The 20,000-nt window shown below is 41.9% G+C and overlaps 1 protein-coding gene and 1 non-coding gene across 2 annotated transcripts in view; both read left to right on the plus strand.

Annotated features, from left to right (window-relative positions):
• The window catches only part of LOC123768451 (uncharacterized), a gene marked incomplete in the record, with an annotated part of 327,082 nt that overhangs the window by 227,352 nt on the left and 79,730 nt on the right, over positions 1-20,000 (plus strand). The window contains 1 exon segment of the mRNA XM_069336300.1: positions 19,953-20,000. This exon segment is cut by the window's right edge and continues 29 nt beyond it. Within this exon segment, the coding sequence (XP_069192401.1) occupies positions 19,953-20,000 (48 nt within the window).
• Positions 10,275-10,346, plus strand: TRNAH-GUG (transfer RNA histidin (anticodon GUG)). Its single transcript has one exon. It is a non-coding gene; the product is annotated as a tRNA-His (tRNA).

Raw genomic sequence — 20,000 nt, forward strand, 5'->3', positions numbered from 1 at the left:
ATTGACATGGGTGACAGGTAAAATATTGCACTAGATTGGTGTCCAGTTCTTGTTGAATACTTTTGTTGTGAAAGAGGTTTACCAAGATTTTTTTCTAGTTAGCCCGATATAAAGGACATTGCAATCCTTGCATGAGACAAAATAAATAGTAAAGGAGTTCCTAATTGAAACTCCTTTACATAGTAAAGGAGTTCCTAATTGAAATAGATTTTATTTTATTGTTATTTTTAACAACTGAATTGACTCTTTAAAACTTTTGTCGTAGAACTGAGCTAATGACTAATTATGGATAGTGTAGCTTCGGCCCCAATTTCTTAGATGTTGGGTCATTTCCTCGTCAATAAACTCCAGACAACAAACTCAGAGCGCTATCAAATATCGAAGAGACATTGAATGTTTAATTTTAATATGATGGTAAAATATTGTACATACGAACACACATTAGCAGCCTTTCTATAGACCCTGAACTTATAAGATCTTTCGAATCCATGAATCTTAATGACCCACAAGGACAAAACTCTAATTGAGGGAAGTCGATCAAGTATCTCAGTAGGGCGTAGGGACAAGGCAAAGGGAACTATCAGGAGAAAGCACCAATCCATCACGACTATATAGCACTAGGGAAGGGGTCAGGATAAGGATTTGGGATGGGACCGGGGGTGAAGGAATGGTGCCCAACCACTTGAACGGTTGGGGATTGAACGCCGAACTGCATGAAACGAGACCGTCGCTCTACCGTTCAGTCCAAGTGGTTGGGCGGCCACAGGCACAAAATATCATGGACATATCTATACCACTTTGTTGTTAACAGGTAAAATTATATATATATATATATATATATATATATATATATATATATATATATATATATATATATATATATATATATATGTGTGTATATCACGAAAATAAACACGTGATTAAGAATGTGACAATGTCAGACCACGGAGGAAAAATGAAACAGGAAATTTCCTTAAGTACTTTCGTATATTAAATACATCTTCAGAAGGTCATATATATATATATATATATATATATATATATATATATATATATATATATATATATATATATATATATATATATATATATATATAAGGCATTATCTGTCATGCAGCAGTTTGTTAGTTTTATCCTCTCCAGTGGAGCAGTGTAGACTATTGTAAAAGGCTTACTGAGACTGTGTGTGTGTGTGTGTGTGTGTGTGTGTGTGTGTGTGTGTGTGTGTGTGTGTTGCTCCCCTCTGTCAGGATAAGGTCCCCTGTGATCCTCCAGCCTGTTGGAGACCTGTCTCACTATAAATGCGAAATGTCAGTCTTATATTATCCTGTGTGATCCCTTCTCGTCTTGATGCTTGCTGTTGTTGTTGTTGTCTAGTGAACTGTTGTTGCTCTCTCTCTCTCTCTCTCTCTCTCTCTCTCTCTCTCTCTCTCTCTCTCTCTCTCTCTCTCTCTCTCTCTCTCTCTCTCTCTCTCTCTCTCTCTCTATCTCTCTCTCTCTAATTGGTTCACTTCACTAAAGTCCTATTTCACACCTGTTATCATAAACAAAATACTACATATTGTCAAATATGGACAATCAATAGACAATCCAACAACACAATTTCGAGTGCAATGCTCACTGAGCGTAATTCAATCCTCGTGAATGAGTGAATAACAATTAACTAGCAACTCTTTTTTAATCATCAATCCTATTTCTCCAATTACCCAAGATGGTGTATTGAAGTCAAATTACGAGTAAGTCGCTTTAGCTATGATCTTCACGTGAAATAGATGTGTTGCATCTATTTAATTACAGCTTAACAGGTGTTTACTTCGGATACTGAGCTTAACAGGTGTCTACTTAACAGGATATAAGCTTAACAGGTGTCTACTTAACAGGATATAAGCTTAACAGGTGTCTACTTAACAGGATATAAGCTTAACAGGATATAAGCTTAACAGGTGTCTACTTAACAGGATATAAGCTTAACAGGTGTTTACTTCGGATATGAGCTTAACAGGTGTCTACTTAACAGGATATAAGCTTAACAGGTGTCTACTTAACAGGATATAAGCTTAACAGGTGTCTACTTAACAGGATATAAGCTTAACAGTGTCTACTTAACAGGATATAAGCTTAACAGGTGTCTACTTAACAGGATATAAGCTTAACAGGTGTCTACTTAACAGGATATAAGCTTAACAGGTGTCTACTTAACAGGATATAAGCTTAACAGGTGTCTACTTAACAGGATATAAGCTTAACAGGTGTCTACTTAACAGGATATAAGCTTAACAGGTGTCTACTTAACAGGATATAAGCTTAACAGGTGTCTACCTAACAGGATATAAGCTTAACAGGTGTCTACTTAACAGGATATAAGCTTAACAGGTGTCTACTTAACAGGATATAAGCTTAACAGGTGTCTACTTAACAGGATATAAGCTTAACAGGTGTCTACCTTAACAGGATATAAGCTTAACAGGTGTCTACCTAACAGGATATAAGCTTAACAGGTGTCTACTTAACAGGATATAAGCTTAACAGGTGTCTACTTAACAGGATATAAGCTTAACAGGTGTCTACTTAACAGGATATAAGCTTAACAGGTGTCTACCTAACAGGATATAAGCTTAACAGGTGTCTACCTAACAGGATATAAGCTTAACAGGTGTCTACTTAACAGGATATAAGCTTAACAGGTGTCTACTTAACAGGATATAAGCTTAACAGGTGTCTACTTAACAGGATATAAGCTTAACAGGTGTCTACCTAACAGGATATAAGCTTAACAGGTGTCTACCTAACAGGATATAAGCTTAACAGGTGTCTACTTAACAGGATATAAGCTTAACAGGTGTCTACCTTAACAGGATATAAGCTTAACAGGTGTCTACTTAACAGGATATAAGCTTAACAGGTGTCTACTTAACAGGATATAAGCTTAACAGGTGTCTACTTAACAGGATATAAGCTTAACAGGTGTCTACTTAACAGGATATAAGCTTAACAGGATATAAGCTTAACAGGTGTCTACTTAACAGGATATAAGCTTAACAGGTGTCTACTTAACAGGATATAAGCTTAACAGGTGTCTATTTAACAGGATATAAGCTTAACAGGTGTCTATTTAACAGGATATAAGCTTAACAGGTGTCTACTTAACAGGATATAAGCTTAACAGGTGTCTACTTAACAGGATATAAGCTTAACAGGTGTTTTATTACCAGGATACAAGCTTAGCAGATGTTTAGCAGATCTAATTCGTGAAGCACTCGAATTCGGGGAGCTGAAATAACACAAAATAATATATATAATAATTTTGAAAATATTACATTAACAAATCAGAAAAACCATCCTATTGACATCACATTAGTTAAAATGGATAGCTAATTATCATTCACTAATTACTGTTAAGCGAAATTAAATTACGAAATTTTTAATTCTCAAGATTTTTAATGTTGAAAGTTAACATTATGAAATATATGGCTTTATAAATAGCTTGTGAACGCTACATAATATTACATTAATGACACAATTTTGCTTTTAAATTTCCTGATGCACTTTAGAAAAAAGGTAAAAATATAATATATGCGAACAATGAAATGCTAAACTGCCGAGAAACTATATTGGTAAGAATGGAAGGCAGTATTGATGTATTTTTTGTAAGCAAAAAATAATGTATTCTGAGATGTATGCATAGCTAAAAGCTCACGTGAACAATGCCCAAAAGGCGAATTGTCAATGGGAGCGAGAGAAGCGGATGGGAGATGCAAATGTGGTTGGTAAATTGAGTTAGTGAGTAATGTGAGAGGAGAGGCAGAAGAGTTATCCCTGATTCTCTAACTGACTCAGTTGGGGACGAGTGATGAATCTGTTTTTATTACACGCTCGCTGTGTGTGGGTGGGTGTGTGTGTGTGTGTGTGTGTGTGTGTGTGTGTGTGTGTGTGTGTGTGTGTGTGTGTGTACTCACCTAATTGTACTCATCTAATTGTGCTTGCGGGGGTTGAGCTCTGGCTCTTTGGTCCCGCCTCTCAACCGTCAATCAACTGGTGTACAGATTCCTGAGCCTATTGGGCTCTATCATATCTACATTTGAAACTGTGTATGGAGTCAGCCTCCACCACATCTCTTCCTAATGCATTCCATTTACTAACTACTCTGACACTGAAAAAGTTCTTTCTAACGTCTCTGTGGCTCATTTGGGTACTCAGCTTCCACCTGTGTGTGTGTGTGTGTGTGTGTGTGTGTGTGTGTGTGTGTGGGTGTGTGGGTGTGTGTGTTGTGTGTATTCACCTAGAAGTGTTTGCGGGGGTTGAGCTTTGCTCTTGTGTGTGTGTGTACTGACATTAGTTTGCTTGCGGTGGTTTAACTTCAGATCTTGGAAAGCGCCTTTCAACCTACAATTGACTGCTGTTGAATTGGTTCACAAGCAGGTTGATGTTGAGGCCAGCAAGGTCGATATTTAAAGGTGTAGATGGTGTGTCTCTGTACTGTTCCACGTCCTGGTTCATACACCTCATTTTAGTATACTTTTAACTCCAATTGCCCCGTTTTCTTTTATCCCTGTCAATTTTCCCAAGTATTTTGCATACAGTGATCATGTCTTCCCGATTTGGTCTCACTTCTGATGTAGTTAGGATTATTTTACTATCTCTCATGTCGTATTTTTCATCTTTGCAGCGGGTTAACACGATCCTATAAGACTTCCTGTTCAAATTGATGAAGAGTGCCTTTATACTTTTCAACTTTGCATATGCCGCTAATGATATTTGGTTTATGTGTGCTTCGTGAGAGAGATTCGCTGAGATATTAACCCCCAGATTTTATGTCTGTTCCCAGGAAGACTCTCTTCCCTCGCATGTGGTACCTTATTCCATTTGAGCAAACCTCTCAAGTAGGTTGTGGAGTCGACTCCATTGCTCTACTCCTAAAGACTAACTCGTGAATACGTGAACAAATCCACAAGGGCCGTGACGAGGATTCGAACCTGCGTCCGGGAGCATCCCAGACACTGCCTTAATCGATTTGTGCCTCGGAGAGGCTGCGGGATCCAGTAAGTTCAGTAGAACTACGGTTTCAACCCTTTGAACTCTGTCGTAGCTCAGTCGATTAAGGCAGTGTCTGGGATGCTCCCGGACACAGGTTCGAATCCTCGTCACGGCCCTTGTGGATTTCTTCATTTGATGCATCACGTTAGTGTGATCTCTGTATGTAATCGTGGAAACGTTACTGGGATTAATTTTATATCTCATGGATACATTATTGGGATTACCTTCGAAATTAATCCCAATCACCAAAATATAAATTCTAACAAGCCTCCTTATCTTGAGGTTATCTTGAGATGATTTCGGGGCTTTTTAGTGTTCCCGCGGCCCGGTCCTCGACCAGGCCTCCACCCCCAGGAAGCAGCCCGTGACAGCTGACTAACACCCAGGTACCTATTTTACTGCTAGGTAACAGGGGCATAGGGTGAAAGGAACTCTGCCCATTGTTTCTCGCCGGCGCCTGGGATCGAACCCAGGACCACAGGATCACAAGTCCAGCGTGCTGTCCGCTCGGCCGACCGGCTCCCTTATTAGGCCATTGTTACAACGTGTCCGGAACGTCTTGCAGATTGTTGAAGCACTCGGGGAAAAATTCTTATTTACAACAACGAGAGGAAAATGACAATTATGAGGAGGAAATATGCATATACACGGCGGGGGGCGGGGGGCGGGGAATCTTAAGTGACGCTAATCTGAATTTGAGGCTCCACTGGGCACTGTAAGACCTGCAGCGGCCCAGTCACGTTCACGCCGCTCGTGTTGCAGCAGCAGCAGCAGCAGCAGCAGGAGAGAGGAGATCAGCAGCAAGAGCAGGAGAGAGCAGAGCAGAGCAGCTGCAAGAAATAGCAGAGCAGAGCAGCAGCAGCAGAAGAGAGCAGATCAGCAACAGCAACAGCAGGAGAGAGCAGATCAGCAGCAGCAGCAGCAGGAGAGAGCAGCTCAGCAACAGCAGCAGCAGGAGAGAGCAGATCAGCAACAGCAACAGCAGGAGACAGCAGATCAGCAGCAGCAGCAGCAGCAGGAGAGAGCAGCTCAGCAACAGCAGCAGGAGGAGAGCAGCAGCGGGGAGCAGAAGAGATGCGGGAAGAGACACAATAGGAGCAAGAGCGCAGAAGGAAGATGCAGAAGAAAGGCGAGAGGAGAGAAAATAGGAGCATGAGGAGGAAGGTGAAGAGAAGGAACCAGCAGAGCAGAAGGTGAGAGAATAAGAGCAGCGGGATGAATAGAGAGATAAAGACCAAGAGGGAGAGTAAACAGCAGAAGTATAGAAGTAAATAGAGGAGGAGGGGAGAGAAATAACCGTATATGAAGTGAGAAGGGAAGAACAAGAGGAGAGGGAACAAGAGGAACAGCAAAATAAGCATTGGTAGAGGAAGAGAATTCGTGGATAGAGAAGAACAGGAGAAAGCCGTAGATAATGAATATGACGATGATTAGTAGTTGGACGAAAGTTATGAGGAAGACAGCAAATATTAGAAAGGAGGAAGAGGAGAACGAATAGTAGAAGAGGAAAAGAAGAACAAAGAGGAAAGCAGAGAGAGAGAAAGAGAGAGAGAGAGAGAGACAGAGAGAGAGAGAGAGAGAGAGAGAGAGAGAGAGAGAGAGAGAGAGAGAGAGAGAGAGAGAGAGAGAGAGAGAGAGAGAGAGTGAGAAGAGAATGATCCCAGCTGCTCCACCCACACCCTTCAGGAAGACATTAACAACAGCAGCAGCACCTGCTCTGGGAAGCAGCTGAAGCTCTCCCGGCGTGCTGGGGTTGTCGTACAGTCTCCAGGAGTGTCGCACTGCAGCCCCTGCCATCTCCTGCCTTTCACACTCCGCACCCACCACTGCCATCTCTTCCCAGCCTCTACATCACCCTGCCATCTGCTGCCATTCTCTGCCATCTGCCGCCACCTCAACCACCCTCTCCAGGCTCTGGAACTGGAGAATAGAATTTTCGTTTTGACATGACAGCGGGTTAAAAATGATTCCAACAAAGAATTTACCCCGAGTTGATTATATAAAGACAGCGAGAGAAAGAGAAGGGCGCACCCAGAGCCTGGCGGAACTGCGTCTGGCGCAACATTAACCCCAAAACCCCCTACGACCATCCACCAAGCGGGAATGCCTGGCGAACGTGCTTGCGAGCTAAGGAGAAGGAGATAATATACCAAAAGCCTCGCTCCTTAACAGCTCCAAGGTTGGGTTAGGTCAGAACTTTTAATCCTAAATGAATATCAGGTCATGAATATCAGGTCACACCAGACAAAGGTTAGGCCACTGCGCCACGGAATAATTAATTGACTCCCTGGAGACCAAACTTTGTCCCAGCCAGTAAACTCTTGAGTTTGTCCCAGCCAGTAAACTCTTGAGTTTGTCCCAGCCAGTAAACTCTTGAGTTTGTCCCAGCCAGTAAACTCTTGAGTTTGTCCCAGCCAGTAAACTCTTGAGTTTGTCCCAGCCAGTAAACTCTTGAGTTTGTCCCAGCCAGTAAACTCTTGAGTTTTATAAAATATGTATATCGTATATTTTCCTACATTTTAGACTGGGTGATAAGCCTCTCTGAACATGATGCTTTCTCCTTAGCAAGTTAAAAGAAATTATATATTATTATATTTTATTATTATTATTATTATAAAAATTTTATTTATAAGTAATATTATCATTTTCAATGTTTCATTTATAAGCTAAATTTCAAATTTCATGTATAGAGTAAACTGTCAACAGTGTACCGTGAAGAGTAACCCAGCAACAGTATACCATGAGGTGTAACCCAGCAACAGTATACCATGAAGAGTAACCCAGCAACAGTATACCATGAAGAGTAACCCAGCAACAGTATACCATGAAGAGTAACCCAGCAACAGTATACCATGAAGAGTAACCCAGCAACAGTATACCATGAGGTGTAACTCAGCAACAGTATACCATGAAGAGTAACCCAGCAACAGTATACCATGAGGAGTAACCCAGCAACGGTATACCATGAAGAGTAACCCAGCAACAGTATACCATGAAGAGTAACCCAGCAACAGTATACCATGAAGAGTAACCCAGCAACAGTATACCATGAAGAGTAACCCAGCAACAGTATACCATGAAGAGTAACCCAGCAACGGTATACCATGAAGAGTAACCCAGCAACAGTATACCATGAAGAGTAACCCAGCAACAGTATACCATGAAGAGTAACCCAGCAACGGTATACCATGAAGAGTAACCCAGCAACAGTATACCATGAAGAGTAACCCAGCAACAGTATACCATGAAGAGTAACCCAGCAACAGTATACCATGAAGAGTAACCCAGCAACAGTATACCATGAAGAGTAACCCAGCAACAGTAAACATCACTGAACTTCCCCATGATGTTGGGAGTTCTGTGAGCACTTACGTGTGTGTGAAGCGTATTACATCCTCAGACTGACGTGAGATGTGGCCTCAAACACTGAAGTCGTGGGCCATAGTGACTTGAGACGTCTGATGTCCTCTCGTAGGGGGCGTGAGACGTCACATAACTCTTCTCGTAGAGGTAGCTAGGACGTCTTGGGGGTCCTTGTGTTGGCCTGGGAGGCGTCCCATGTGACCACGAGACGGTCCTCAAGAAGATCATCTGGTTATTATGGCTCTTGGGCTCCGCCTCATCCCGGTCCTTTACTGCCGGCTATGAATGAGCAATGTGATTGTGGGGAGGGAAGGAGGGTCAGTGAAGGAAGGAAAGAAGGTAAGAGGAAGGGAAGGGAATAGAGTCCACGATGGGAGATTGTAGAGAAGGGCGGAGGCACTCTGAAGGGAGCAAACATAAAACAAATAGACTTATGAAATCGTCCAATGCGTTAAAAATTCGACGAATTAATGCAGCTTTAAACGCCGTAACATTAACGCTTTCCATGCATCAGCCTCAATGGGTTTGTTGGCTTAAACAGTCGCATATTTTAACGGAGTGACAGATGGAAATGACGGGTTGGAATATCCCAACATCGTTTCCTATAACAATTTCCGCTTTACCGTCAACATGGCGTTGGATTACAACACGCTCCGTGGCGCAGTGGTCTACAGGATGCCCGTGACCTTACTGGAGGCGAGTTCGAGACTGCGTGCTAACCAGGCCGACGCTAACTGTTTTCTGCCCAGTAATTAGAAGTGCTAATGGCGTAATTACTTCCTCGTTCCGGGCGGCCTGCCAAGGTTATTTGTAGACGTTGGTGTTAAGATGACCAAGTCATATATATATATATATATATATATATATATATATATATATATATATATATATATATATATATATATATATATATACATATATATATATATATATATATATATATATATATATATATATATATATATATATATATATTATATATATATATATATATATATATATTAACTAAAGTTAATAAGGTGTAATATCAGATTTTTTTCTATTTTGTGGATAATTTGTGGATTGTATATAGTTTTTGTATTCTGTGTATAGTTTTTGTATTCTGTGTATAGTTTTTGTATTCTGTGTATAGTTTTTGTATTCTGTGTATAGTTTTTGTATTCTGTGTATAGTTTTTGTATTCTGTGTATAGTTTTTGTATTCTGTGTATAGTTTAGTAATACCGGGAACCAACATGAGAACAATTCTAAACCCTGAAGCCCAAACACTTTGACTTACCACATGGTCGTAAAGCAAGCACAAGCCTACTCATTTTACACAGCGGGAGATTAGACACCAGACATGGCGACCTCTATGGCTTATGTCGTAGTGGGCGACACACACACACACACACACACACACACACACACACACACACACACACACACACACACACACACACACACACACACACACACACACACTGCATAAAAGGGGATATGGAAGTATTTCATCGTGTTGTTAACACAGAACAGAGCAGCGCCGGTAATATCAACTCCGAACTAATGCATTTTCCGCCTGATCACGGAATGAACTTGTTATCAGGACAAAAACCATTATACTAGCAGCTTTAGCATCATATTTGTGTTAATGGAGATGTCATCTCCGGCTTATATGTGTCTCTATATACTCAGGCTTTTTCTATATGAATTTGTGGGGAAAGAGGAATCATACGACCACGTTCCATCGTAATTGTCTGACTTTCCGTTCGTGTTTTTTTTTGTTTTGCTGAATTTCTTTAATTTTTAATTTGTTTTCTTCCTCTCCTTCGTGTTCAATGTCTTTGTTCCTTGTTCCAGACTTTGCCAGTATTCTCTCCATGGCCTCCCTGTCCAATGGCCGTGATCGTATAGTGGTTAGTACATTGCGTTGTGGCCGCAATAACCCAGGTTCGAATCCTGGTCACGGCAAAGACGTTGGTTTTGGAGCCGGTCGGCCGAGCGGACAGCATGCTGTACTTGTGATCCTGTGGTCCCGGGGTCGATCCCGGGCGCCGGCGAGAAACAATGGGCAGAGTTTCTTTCACCCTATGCCCCTGTTACCTAGCAGTAAAATAGGTACCTGGGTGTTAGCTGTCACGGGCTGCTTCCTGGGGGTGGAGGCCTGGTTGAGGACCGGGCCGCGGGGACACTAAAGCCCCGAAATCATCTCAAGATAACCTCAAGAATAGATAACCTCCCTTCTTCCCATAATCTCTCCTGGAGGGAGCAAGACCTCTATTGATATGCAGTTCCCCTGGACCAAAAAAAAAAAAACCATAGAGAACACCAACAATAAATGATTGTGAACAATACTGTTGTCTGTTATCATGATAACACTGTCCTCCCAGATGAGATATCAACAACAATCACAACTCAGGAGTCAAATATGGTTTTAAGACACAAGCAGTTATGGGAAAAATTGGATATCTGTTTTTCGCTGTATGCCAATGATATGCAAATGATCTGGGTCAGTATATGTTATCTTATGAGAGGCTGTGTTGATATATTGAATTTTAATTAAGAGTGAGGATGATGGTATGATTGCGGTGAATGATGAATATCCTGATGATTTGGGGTGAGGGTGATGATAAGAATGATTCCTAACGAAATGGTAGTTTGATTTGAATTTTATATCAATACTGTATACGTTCCTAAACTCTCTCTCTCTCTCTCTCTCTCTCTCTCTCTCTCTCTCTCTCTCTCTCTCTCTCTCTCTCTCTCTCTCTCTCTCTCTCTCTCTCTCTCTCTCTCTCTCTTTCTCTCTCTCTCTCTCTCTCTCTCTCTCTCTCTCTCTCTCTCTCTCTCTCTCTCTCTCTCTCTCTCTCTCTCTCTCTCTCTCTCTCTCTCTCTCTCTTTCTCTCTCTCTCTCTCTCTCTCTCTCTCTCTCTCTCTCTCTCTCTCTCTCTCTCTCTCTCTCTCTCTCTCTCTCTCTCTCTCTCTCTCTCTCTCTCTATTCAAAACTAATAAGGCGTCTGTCTCGTCTACACCTCCCCTTCATCTGCCTATTCAGAGCTATCCCTCTCTTTAATGCGATTCACTATCCCTTGAGCCTTTATTTTTTGGGGGGATGGATTGTGTCTGCCACATAAGGCAGGAGACCGTTCTCCTGCGGTATTCAGAGAGGGATGGATTACCTCAGAAAGGCTTAGTGCTTTCTTGTAGAGCTTTCAGGGACTTTCCGAATTGGGTTTAGTGAGTTCTTGATGCGTGTAGATGGTCTTGCTTTGCTTTCAGACCATCTACATCGATCGTTTTAGTTTTCAGTCTTTCTGTGTATTTTGTATGTTGAGATCATGTCTCTTATAATTCTCATCTTTTATAGCAACGTGATGTCAAATACTCTCTCAGCTGATGAGCACAACCCATTTCTCTTTTTCCTAGTACCAGACTTGGGGCAAACCTGTCGACTTTGCGAAGGTGTATGTGATTTAGTGAGTGAGGGCTCCTTCCAAGGTCCTTGCAATATCCTTGCAAGGTCCTTGCAAAGTTCTTGCAAGGTCCTTACAAGGGTTCTACAATACATACAGTGGTAGGGTGTGTACGCTCAGAATTAGTGACAGGGAATTAGAAGATGGGGGCCCCTTTCTGCCAGGAAGTTGAAGAGGAACTAGTCCTCTGGTGTCAACTACGTGTTCGCTAGAGTCCACATAGAGTACGTGTTCGCTAGAGTCCACATAGAGTACGTGTTCGCTAGAGTCCACATAGAGTACGTGTTCGCTAGAGTCCACATAGAGTACGTGTTCGCTAGAGTCCACATAGAGTACGTGTTCGCTAGAGTCCACATAGAGTACGTGTTCCCTAGAGTCCACATAGAGTACGTGTTCGCTAGAGTCCACATAGAGTTCGCTCTCTGACTCTACCGGACTCATGCACCTCCATGAACCCCCCTCCCCCCCCCTTCATCGTAAATGACCCAACCTGAGCTGTACCTCGTGTAAAGTACCAGGGCGGTACAGAGCTCCCAGGTCTGGAGGCAGAGTCTGTAACTCTCCACTGTCTCCTGAGGAATATGATGACCAAAGCGGACATCAGAAGATGGAGAGATGACGACGACGACGTTTCGGTCCGTCCTGGGACCATTGTCACGACGTGTGAGTCTCATACGACGTGATCATTGTCCAAGATGGACCGAAACGTCGTCGTCGTCTCTTCACCTCGTTATTGTGACTCGTCGTCTCCAGAGGAATATCTCTGGCTTTCTTCCGGATCCCGTTTGCTCTATTAAGGTATTTCTCCCTGTTGCTAACGGTAGAGCGACGGTCTCGCTTCATACAGGTCGGCGTTCAATCCCCGACTGTCCAAGTGCCTGGGCACCATTTCCATTCCCCTCCCCCCACTCCCCCCCTCGTCCCATCCCAAATCCTTATTGTTACATCCTCCAAGTGCTCTATAGTGGTAATGGCTTTGTGCTTTCCCCTAATAATTCCCTCTCTCCCAGTTCCTAAGGCCATAAATCTCTCTCTCTCTCTCTCTCTCTCTCTCTCTCTCTCTCTCTCTCTCTCTCTCTCTCTCTCTCTCTCTCTCTCTCTCTCTCTCTCATTCTCTCTCTCATTCTCTCTCTCTCTCTCTCTCTCTCTCTCTCTCTCTCTCTCTCTCTCTCTCTCTCTCTCTCTCTCTCTCTCTCTCTCTCTCTCTCTCTCTCTCGAAAAGTCGAAACATTATTATTCATGTATATCTGAGTGCTCTGGTTATGCCATTCTGGATATCAGTCAACAAGGGCAGGAGTGAAGGGTGATTATATTCAGAGCCCGCCAGTACTTAAAGTGCCCATTCACGAAACCTCTACATCTTCCTTCAATTACGGCAGCTTAGTTTGCAGTTATTAAACAGTTTATAACGGTAATAACCTTGATTTGCGAAGTTACGAGGCTCGTAAACTATTTAATAAATAGAGATTAAGCCGCGCTGTTTGAAGATGTACAGGTTTCGTAAATGGATACGTAAATTCTTGATGAATCGTGGCCCCAGGTGGCCATTGTATAGTATGTGTCCTGTAGCGTAGTGGTCTTTGCTTTTAGCTCATAATCGAATATCCCTGGTTCGAATCCTTGGCAGGAGAGAGACAAAGTTGGACAATTTTTCTTTCATCTGATGCAGCTGTTTACCTAGCAGTAAGTAGGTATGCAGAGTTAGGCAACTGTTGTGGGGTGCTTCCTGTTCCTGACTATTGGAAACCGTAAGGTAAAGCAGTTGTAAAGTTCGCCAAGTATTAATAGTTTGTTCTCAATAGTTCACTTAATTTAAGTTTCAGAACACTGGAGTACTTTTTAGCCATAAAATAAATCAAAATGTTGTATATTGTATCACTGTTGTATATTGTATCACTCGTACTAAGTTCTCTTTGTATATTGTAATTATTACATCAAGAGACAAAAAGATTATATACAGCAAGTAATGCTATTAGCTGTAATCATCGTTATATTCCCCGCGATATATTCCTGGTATGTTTAGTATGTTTCTCAAAGACGTGATTAAACTGGTTAATATCATTAAAGGGAGCTCATTGAGCACTTGTCTTTGAAGAGTTGTGTGGGGGTGAATAGCGCTCATCATAACACCGCTCAAGCGGAGGCTTTCACAATCCTCAACCCTAACAAGCGCTTAGGAGCTTTTGAGGGGATTAATATCCTTTTTTTTTAACCTGGGAAACAAATCAGATTCGTTAGATTCCTTTTATAATGGATTTATTTATAAGTTGTTATATTTAGCAAACATAACAAAAAAAAGCATTTTAGGTCTACATAAACTTAATTTGGAACTATCAGGAAAATAATATATAATTTATTGCGCTTCCGCGAAAAGTAAAAATATTTACAAATGTATTTTAACTGTGGCAACTCAGAGCGGAATATTCCATGTTACCAACTCTGTGGCAACACATTGAGAACACGCCATTACTGGTCTAAGTTTGAACCACAATGAGATGAACTATGCAGTTGCATCTCTCAACTTTGTCTGGCAGTTTTGATCATTATATTCTTGAAGACAAGTTTAAAGTTTTGAAGGAAAAAAATGATGGTTAAAGTTCCAGATATGTATGAGACGCCGGAATCTCTCTTGAACTTGATACATGAACTGAGCTGCTCCATCTTACAGCCGACGATACATTGAGACTCAGACATTGACCATCAACTTTTATCATAAATTTTGATCAGTGTATCAAAAGAATCTCCAATCTAAAGTAAGATAAATGTTCTATTGTTGCTTAGACAACGTTGTACGCGACAAGTAACTCAATGAAAGACATTGACCGACTCAACAGTGGATGTTAATATACGTAATATACGCAGGCGAGGAGTCAAAATAACGTGGCTAAAGTATGTTGACCAGACCACACACTAGAAGGTGAAGGGACGACGACGACGTTTCGGTCCGTCCCGGATCATTCTCAAGTCGAAACGTCATCGTCCCTTCACCTTCTTGTGTGTGGTCTGGTCAACATACGTAAGTTAAAGTTTGGTATGCTGGAAGATGTTTAGAAAGCCGTGAAAGTGTGTTATGAAGGATGGGGGGGCAGGAAGGAGCTCCACACTCTGCTCGACCGGGAACCTCATTAACTCCAGGCCGACAAGTTTTCCGCGTTGCTGATATTCACGCCAAGGAACTTGATTAGGTGAAGCCTAGAGTGTGTGTGTGTGTGTGTGTGTGTGTGTGTGTGTGTGTGTGTGTGTGTGTGTGTGTGTGTGTGTGTGTGTGTGTGTGTGTGTGTGTGTGTGTGTGTGTGTGTGTGTGTGTGTGTGTGTGTGTGTGTGTGTGTGTGTGTGAACCAGCCTAGATTGGCTGCTACTGTTGCGCATCTGATTTTAAGCCCGCTATTCATGAGTCAATATTGCAGTGCAATGACTCTTTAATTTTCACAAGCTTCACAAGGAGGAGAAAGACCATATAAACATGTGGGGGGGAGGGGGAGGAGTTGCTCAGGAGGTGAACTGCTGTCAACAAGCACAAGACGAAGAATAAGAAAAAGGAAATTGATGAAAAAGATGCATTAGTTAAGAGAGAACACCTTTCTTGCTCAACAAGACTAATGTTGTATTTATGCAAATACCAAGGACCAGACGGCGTTGGTATCTGCCATGCCTACGAATGAAGACATGAACAAACGCAGGTAGTAAGGGTGAGAAGAACACTATGGTAACGGTTTCATTGTTAACTCTCAAATTAGCGACATCAGCGATCAATCTGTGGGAAGGAATGGAACGATGCAACCCGTTCTCGCACTTGCTTATAGTCAATATTTGGCTTATGAATAAGTGCATATGTGACATACTAATTTATTATGAATATTTGAGTTTACCTTGAAATGCTGAATAGAAAACACCGACCTAACCTAACCTTCTTACTATGTTAAGATGTTACAATTAATACTGAACCTATACCTATATTGATATTACAGTTATATACAAATATTAAAAACAAAACTAAAATATTTAAATAAATTTTAAAGTAACTCAGGATATTGTCAAATTTTGTATAAAATCTCTATTGTTTAATAAAACTAAGAGGAAGAGTTAGTGCCTTGAAAAAAAATATGGCTTAAAATATGTCACATATATACTTATTTATAAGCAAAATAGTGACTATAATCAATAAGTCATATATGTGCTGTCTTGTGCGAGAGCGGGTTGAACGATGGTATGCTTCTCCGGCTCTGTGGTTGGGCGCTGTAGTAGCTGAGGTGGGCAACATTCACACATTAATTGAACCAGCTCGTTATCTGCCTCAGTGCAGGTGGCAAATGGCACTGGAAAACACGGAGCAATGCATACCAATTATTGGCCAGCCGTCGACGAACTGGAGCGGAATACATGTTCACAGGCAATTGGTATCAGTTGCCACCCGGACGAATATGTCAATGCAATAAACTTTGGCCACAGTAAAGCTTTTGGTATCACACGTCATGAGAGATGACTTAGGCAGGTGATGGTGCACGGTACTGAAGGGTATCTCTTAAGCTGTATTGGGGCCTTAAACACAAACCGCAACTGTGCCTATTTTCTGCTTGTTACAACTTGTAATAAAGTTGTTACAGCTTGGCTTAACGTGTTTATGACATATTAGAACGTTGTTACAACTTGCTATATTGGTTGTTTTAACTGGTTAGGAGGTATTAAAACTTGTTTGAACGTTGTAGCAACGTCGTAGTTTCGTTGTGTGTTTGGCGGGAAGTATTTCAACAAAATACACAGCAAAGAGTAAACGTCTTGTGGATAACTGTAAGTGTACATTTATATAGAGTAAACAAGGCTCGGTCCTCTCCTGTTGACTCTTATTTAAATGACTTAGAACCAGGAATGAGCAGCACATTTAACAAAATTGGTGATGACACTACAATAGAGCTGGAAATCAGTTCAAACGAAGATTCAACATTGCTACATAACGACTTGGATAGAATATTAAAATGAAGAAAAGTCTGAGATGCTGTTTAATTCTGACAAAGGATTGGTTCTAATTCAAAAATCGGTTGAACAACATTGAAACTGTCCCCAAATGGGAGTCATTATTAGTAGGTGTGATAAGCCAAAAAAAAATCAATGCTTTAGTGTTCGAAACAATATAAAGTGGATATTGAAAAATCATTCCTTGGAACGTTAGTAATATCGCATCTAATGCTACTTTTTGAGCTATATTGAGAGAGGTAAACAGCATAGTGTGTACAGGTTCGAACACAACACTGCAGGATATATCTGAATGAGTTAACATAAACAGGCAGTTCGTCCTCCAAACAAAGACCCAAATGTGATTCCATCCACCCGCCAAACCCCAGCTGTTTATGAATGAAAAAACGGTTTACACACGACTCACAACTGATGACGTTCGAATACTTCCGGAACAAGTGCTTCACTGACGACTTGTGTCCGAACCACAACGCTGTAAATGCTTCACCCACGTACTACAAATACAAATAATCGCCAACAGAACCTAAACACCTAACCTAACCTTACCTATGCCTATATATGCACAATATGCTAATATATTATAATATTAATTTATATTTGAAAAAATTCCCGTTATGAATGCACAGCACATAAAAATTTATGAATGCGTCTGTGGGGTCGACCGCTGGATGTAATGGACTTGAGTCGAGGACGGGTTGTAAACAGGAATGGCCACGTATAGGCCCGTAGACCTTCCGCATTTTCCTGAATTCTTATGCTCTAATATATACATTTTTGTCTTTACCGGATCCAGAGAAGGATATCAACACTAATCCCGGGACTCGGGAACCTTTCTTATTGAAGGAATTTAATTATATTTACATTCTCAAGAGAGTGACGAAGAACATGATAAAGGGAACATGATTGAGGAACAAATCCACAAGGGCCGTGACGAGGATTCGAACCTGCGTCCGGGAGCATCCCAGACACTGCCTTAAATGTGTAATGATTGAGGAGTACTGATAAATGACAGGATATAGCAAGTGACGTATAAATGTGGTACTAAAACTAACCACTTCAATTTAAACTCGAAACAACAGACACAAATGACATAGTTTTGGATTTACGAAATAACAGGAAAAAAAAGTTTTTTTCAAATAGGGCTGTGGATTTTAAACAAGTTCAACAGTACTGTAACAGAGTTGGAATAGCCAGGTTGTTTGATATGATTATATGTGTGTGTGTGTGTGTGTGTGTGTGTGTGTGTGTGTGTGTGTGTGTGTGTGTGTGTGTGTGTGTGTGTGTGTGTGTGTGTGTGTGTGTGTGTGTGTGTGTGTGTGTGTGTGTGTGTGTGTGTGTGTGTGTGTGTGTGTGTGTGTGTGTGTGCGTGTGTGTGTGTATGTGTGTGTTTGTGTGTGTGTGTGTGTGTGTACTCACCTATTTGTGCTTGCGGGGGTTGAGCTTTGGCTCTATGTATGTGTGTGTGTGTGGGTGTGTATGTGTGTGGGTGTGGGTGTGTGTATGTGTGTATGTGTGTGTGTGTACTCACCTAGTTCACCTAGTTGTGTTTGCGGGGGTTGAGCTCTGGCTCTTTGGTCCCGCCTCTCAACCGTCAATCAACAGGTGTACAGATTCCTGAGCCTATCGGGCTCTGTCATATCTACACTTGAAACTGTGTATGGAGTCAGCCTCCACCACATCACTTCCTAATGCATTCCATTTGTCAACCACTCTGACACTAAAAAAGTTCTTTCTAATATCTCTGTGGCTCATTTGGGCACTCAGTTTCCACCTGTGTCCCCTTGTGCGTGTTCCCCTTGTGTTAAATAGACTGTCTTTATCTACCCTATCAATCCCCTTCAGAATCTTGAATGTGGTGATCATGTCCCCCCTAACTCTTCTGTCTTCCAGCGAAGTGAGGTTTAATTCCCGTAGTCTCTCCTCGTAGCTCATACCTCTCAGCTCGGGTACTAGTCTGGTGGCAAACCTTTGAACCTTTTCCAGTTTAGTCTTATCCTTGACTAGATATGGACTCCATGCTGGGGCTGCATACTCCAGGATTGGCCTGACATATGTGGTATACAAAGTTCTGAATGATTCTTTACACAAGTTTCTGAATGCCGTTCGTATGTTGGCCAGCCTGGCATATGCCGCTGATGTTATCCGCTTGATATGTGCTGCAGGAGACAGGTCTGGCGTGATATCAACCCCCAAGTCTTTTTCCTTCTCTGACTCCTGAAGAATTTCCTCTCCCAGATGATACCTTGTATCTGGCCTCCTGCTCCCTACACCTATCTTCATTACATTACATTTGGTTGGGTTAAACTCTAACAACCATTTGTTCGACCATTCCTTCAGCTTGTCTAGGTCTTCTTGAAGCCTCAAACAGTCCTCTTCTGTTTTAATCCTTCTCATAATTTTAGCATCGTCCGCAAACATTGAGAGAAATGAATCGATACCCTCCGGGAGATCATTTACATATATCAGAAACAAGATAGGACCGAGTACAGAGCCCTGTGGGACTCCACTGGTGACTTCACGCCAATCGGAGGTCTCACCCCTCACCGTAACTCTCTGCTTCCTATTGCTTAGATACTCCCTTATCCACTGGAGCACCTTACCAGCTACACCTGCCTGTCTCTCCAGCTTATGTACCAGCCTCTTATGCGGTACTGTGTCAAAGGCTTTCCGACAATCCAAGAAAATGCAGTCCGCCCAGCCCTCTCTTTCTTGCTTAATCTGTGTCACCTGATCGTAGAATTCTATCAAGCCTGTAAGGCAAGATTTACCCTCCCTGAATCCATGTTGGCGATTTGTCACGAAGTCCCTTCTCTCCAGATGTGTTACCAGGTTTTTTCTCACGATCTTCTCCATCACCTTGTGTGTGTGTGTGTGTGTGTGTGTGTACTCACCTATTTGTGCTTGCGGGGGTTGAGCTTTGGCTCTTTGTGTGTGTGTGTGTGTGTGTGTGTGTGTGTGTGTGTGTGTGTGTGTGTGTGTGTGTGTGTGTGTGTGTGTGAGTGTGTGTGTGTGTGAGGTTGGAGGTACCTATGAGTGGCCTTGCAATAAGACTGCTATTTTAATGTGTTGCAGATAGCAGTCAAGACTCAAAATACCATTTAAGGCTATTACTGACCTTGTGTGTCGTCCCCTACAGGTCTGGTGCAGGGCAGGGATGGCGGAAGAAGCGGTGCTGGTTACATGA

This window comes from Procambarus clarkii, chromosome 35, assembly GCF_040958095.1.
Source record: "Procambarus clarkii isolate CNS0578487 chromosome 35, FALCON_Pclarkii_2.0, whole genome shotgun sequence".
Lineage (NCBI taxonomy): Eukaryota > Metazoa > Arthropoda > Malacostraca > Decapoda > Cambaridae > Procambarus > Procambarus clarkii.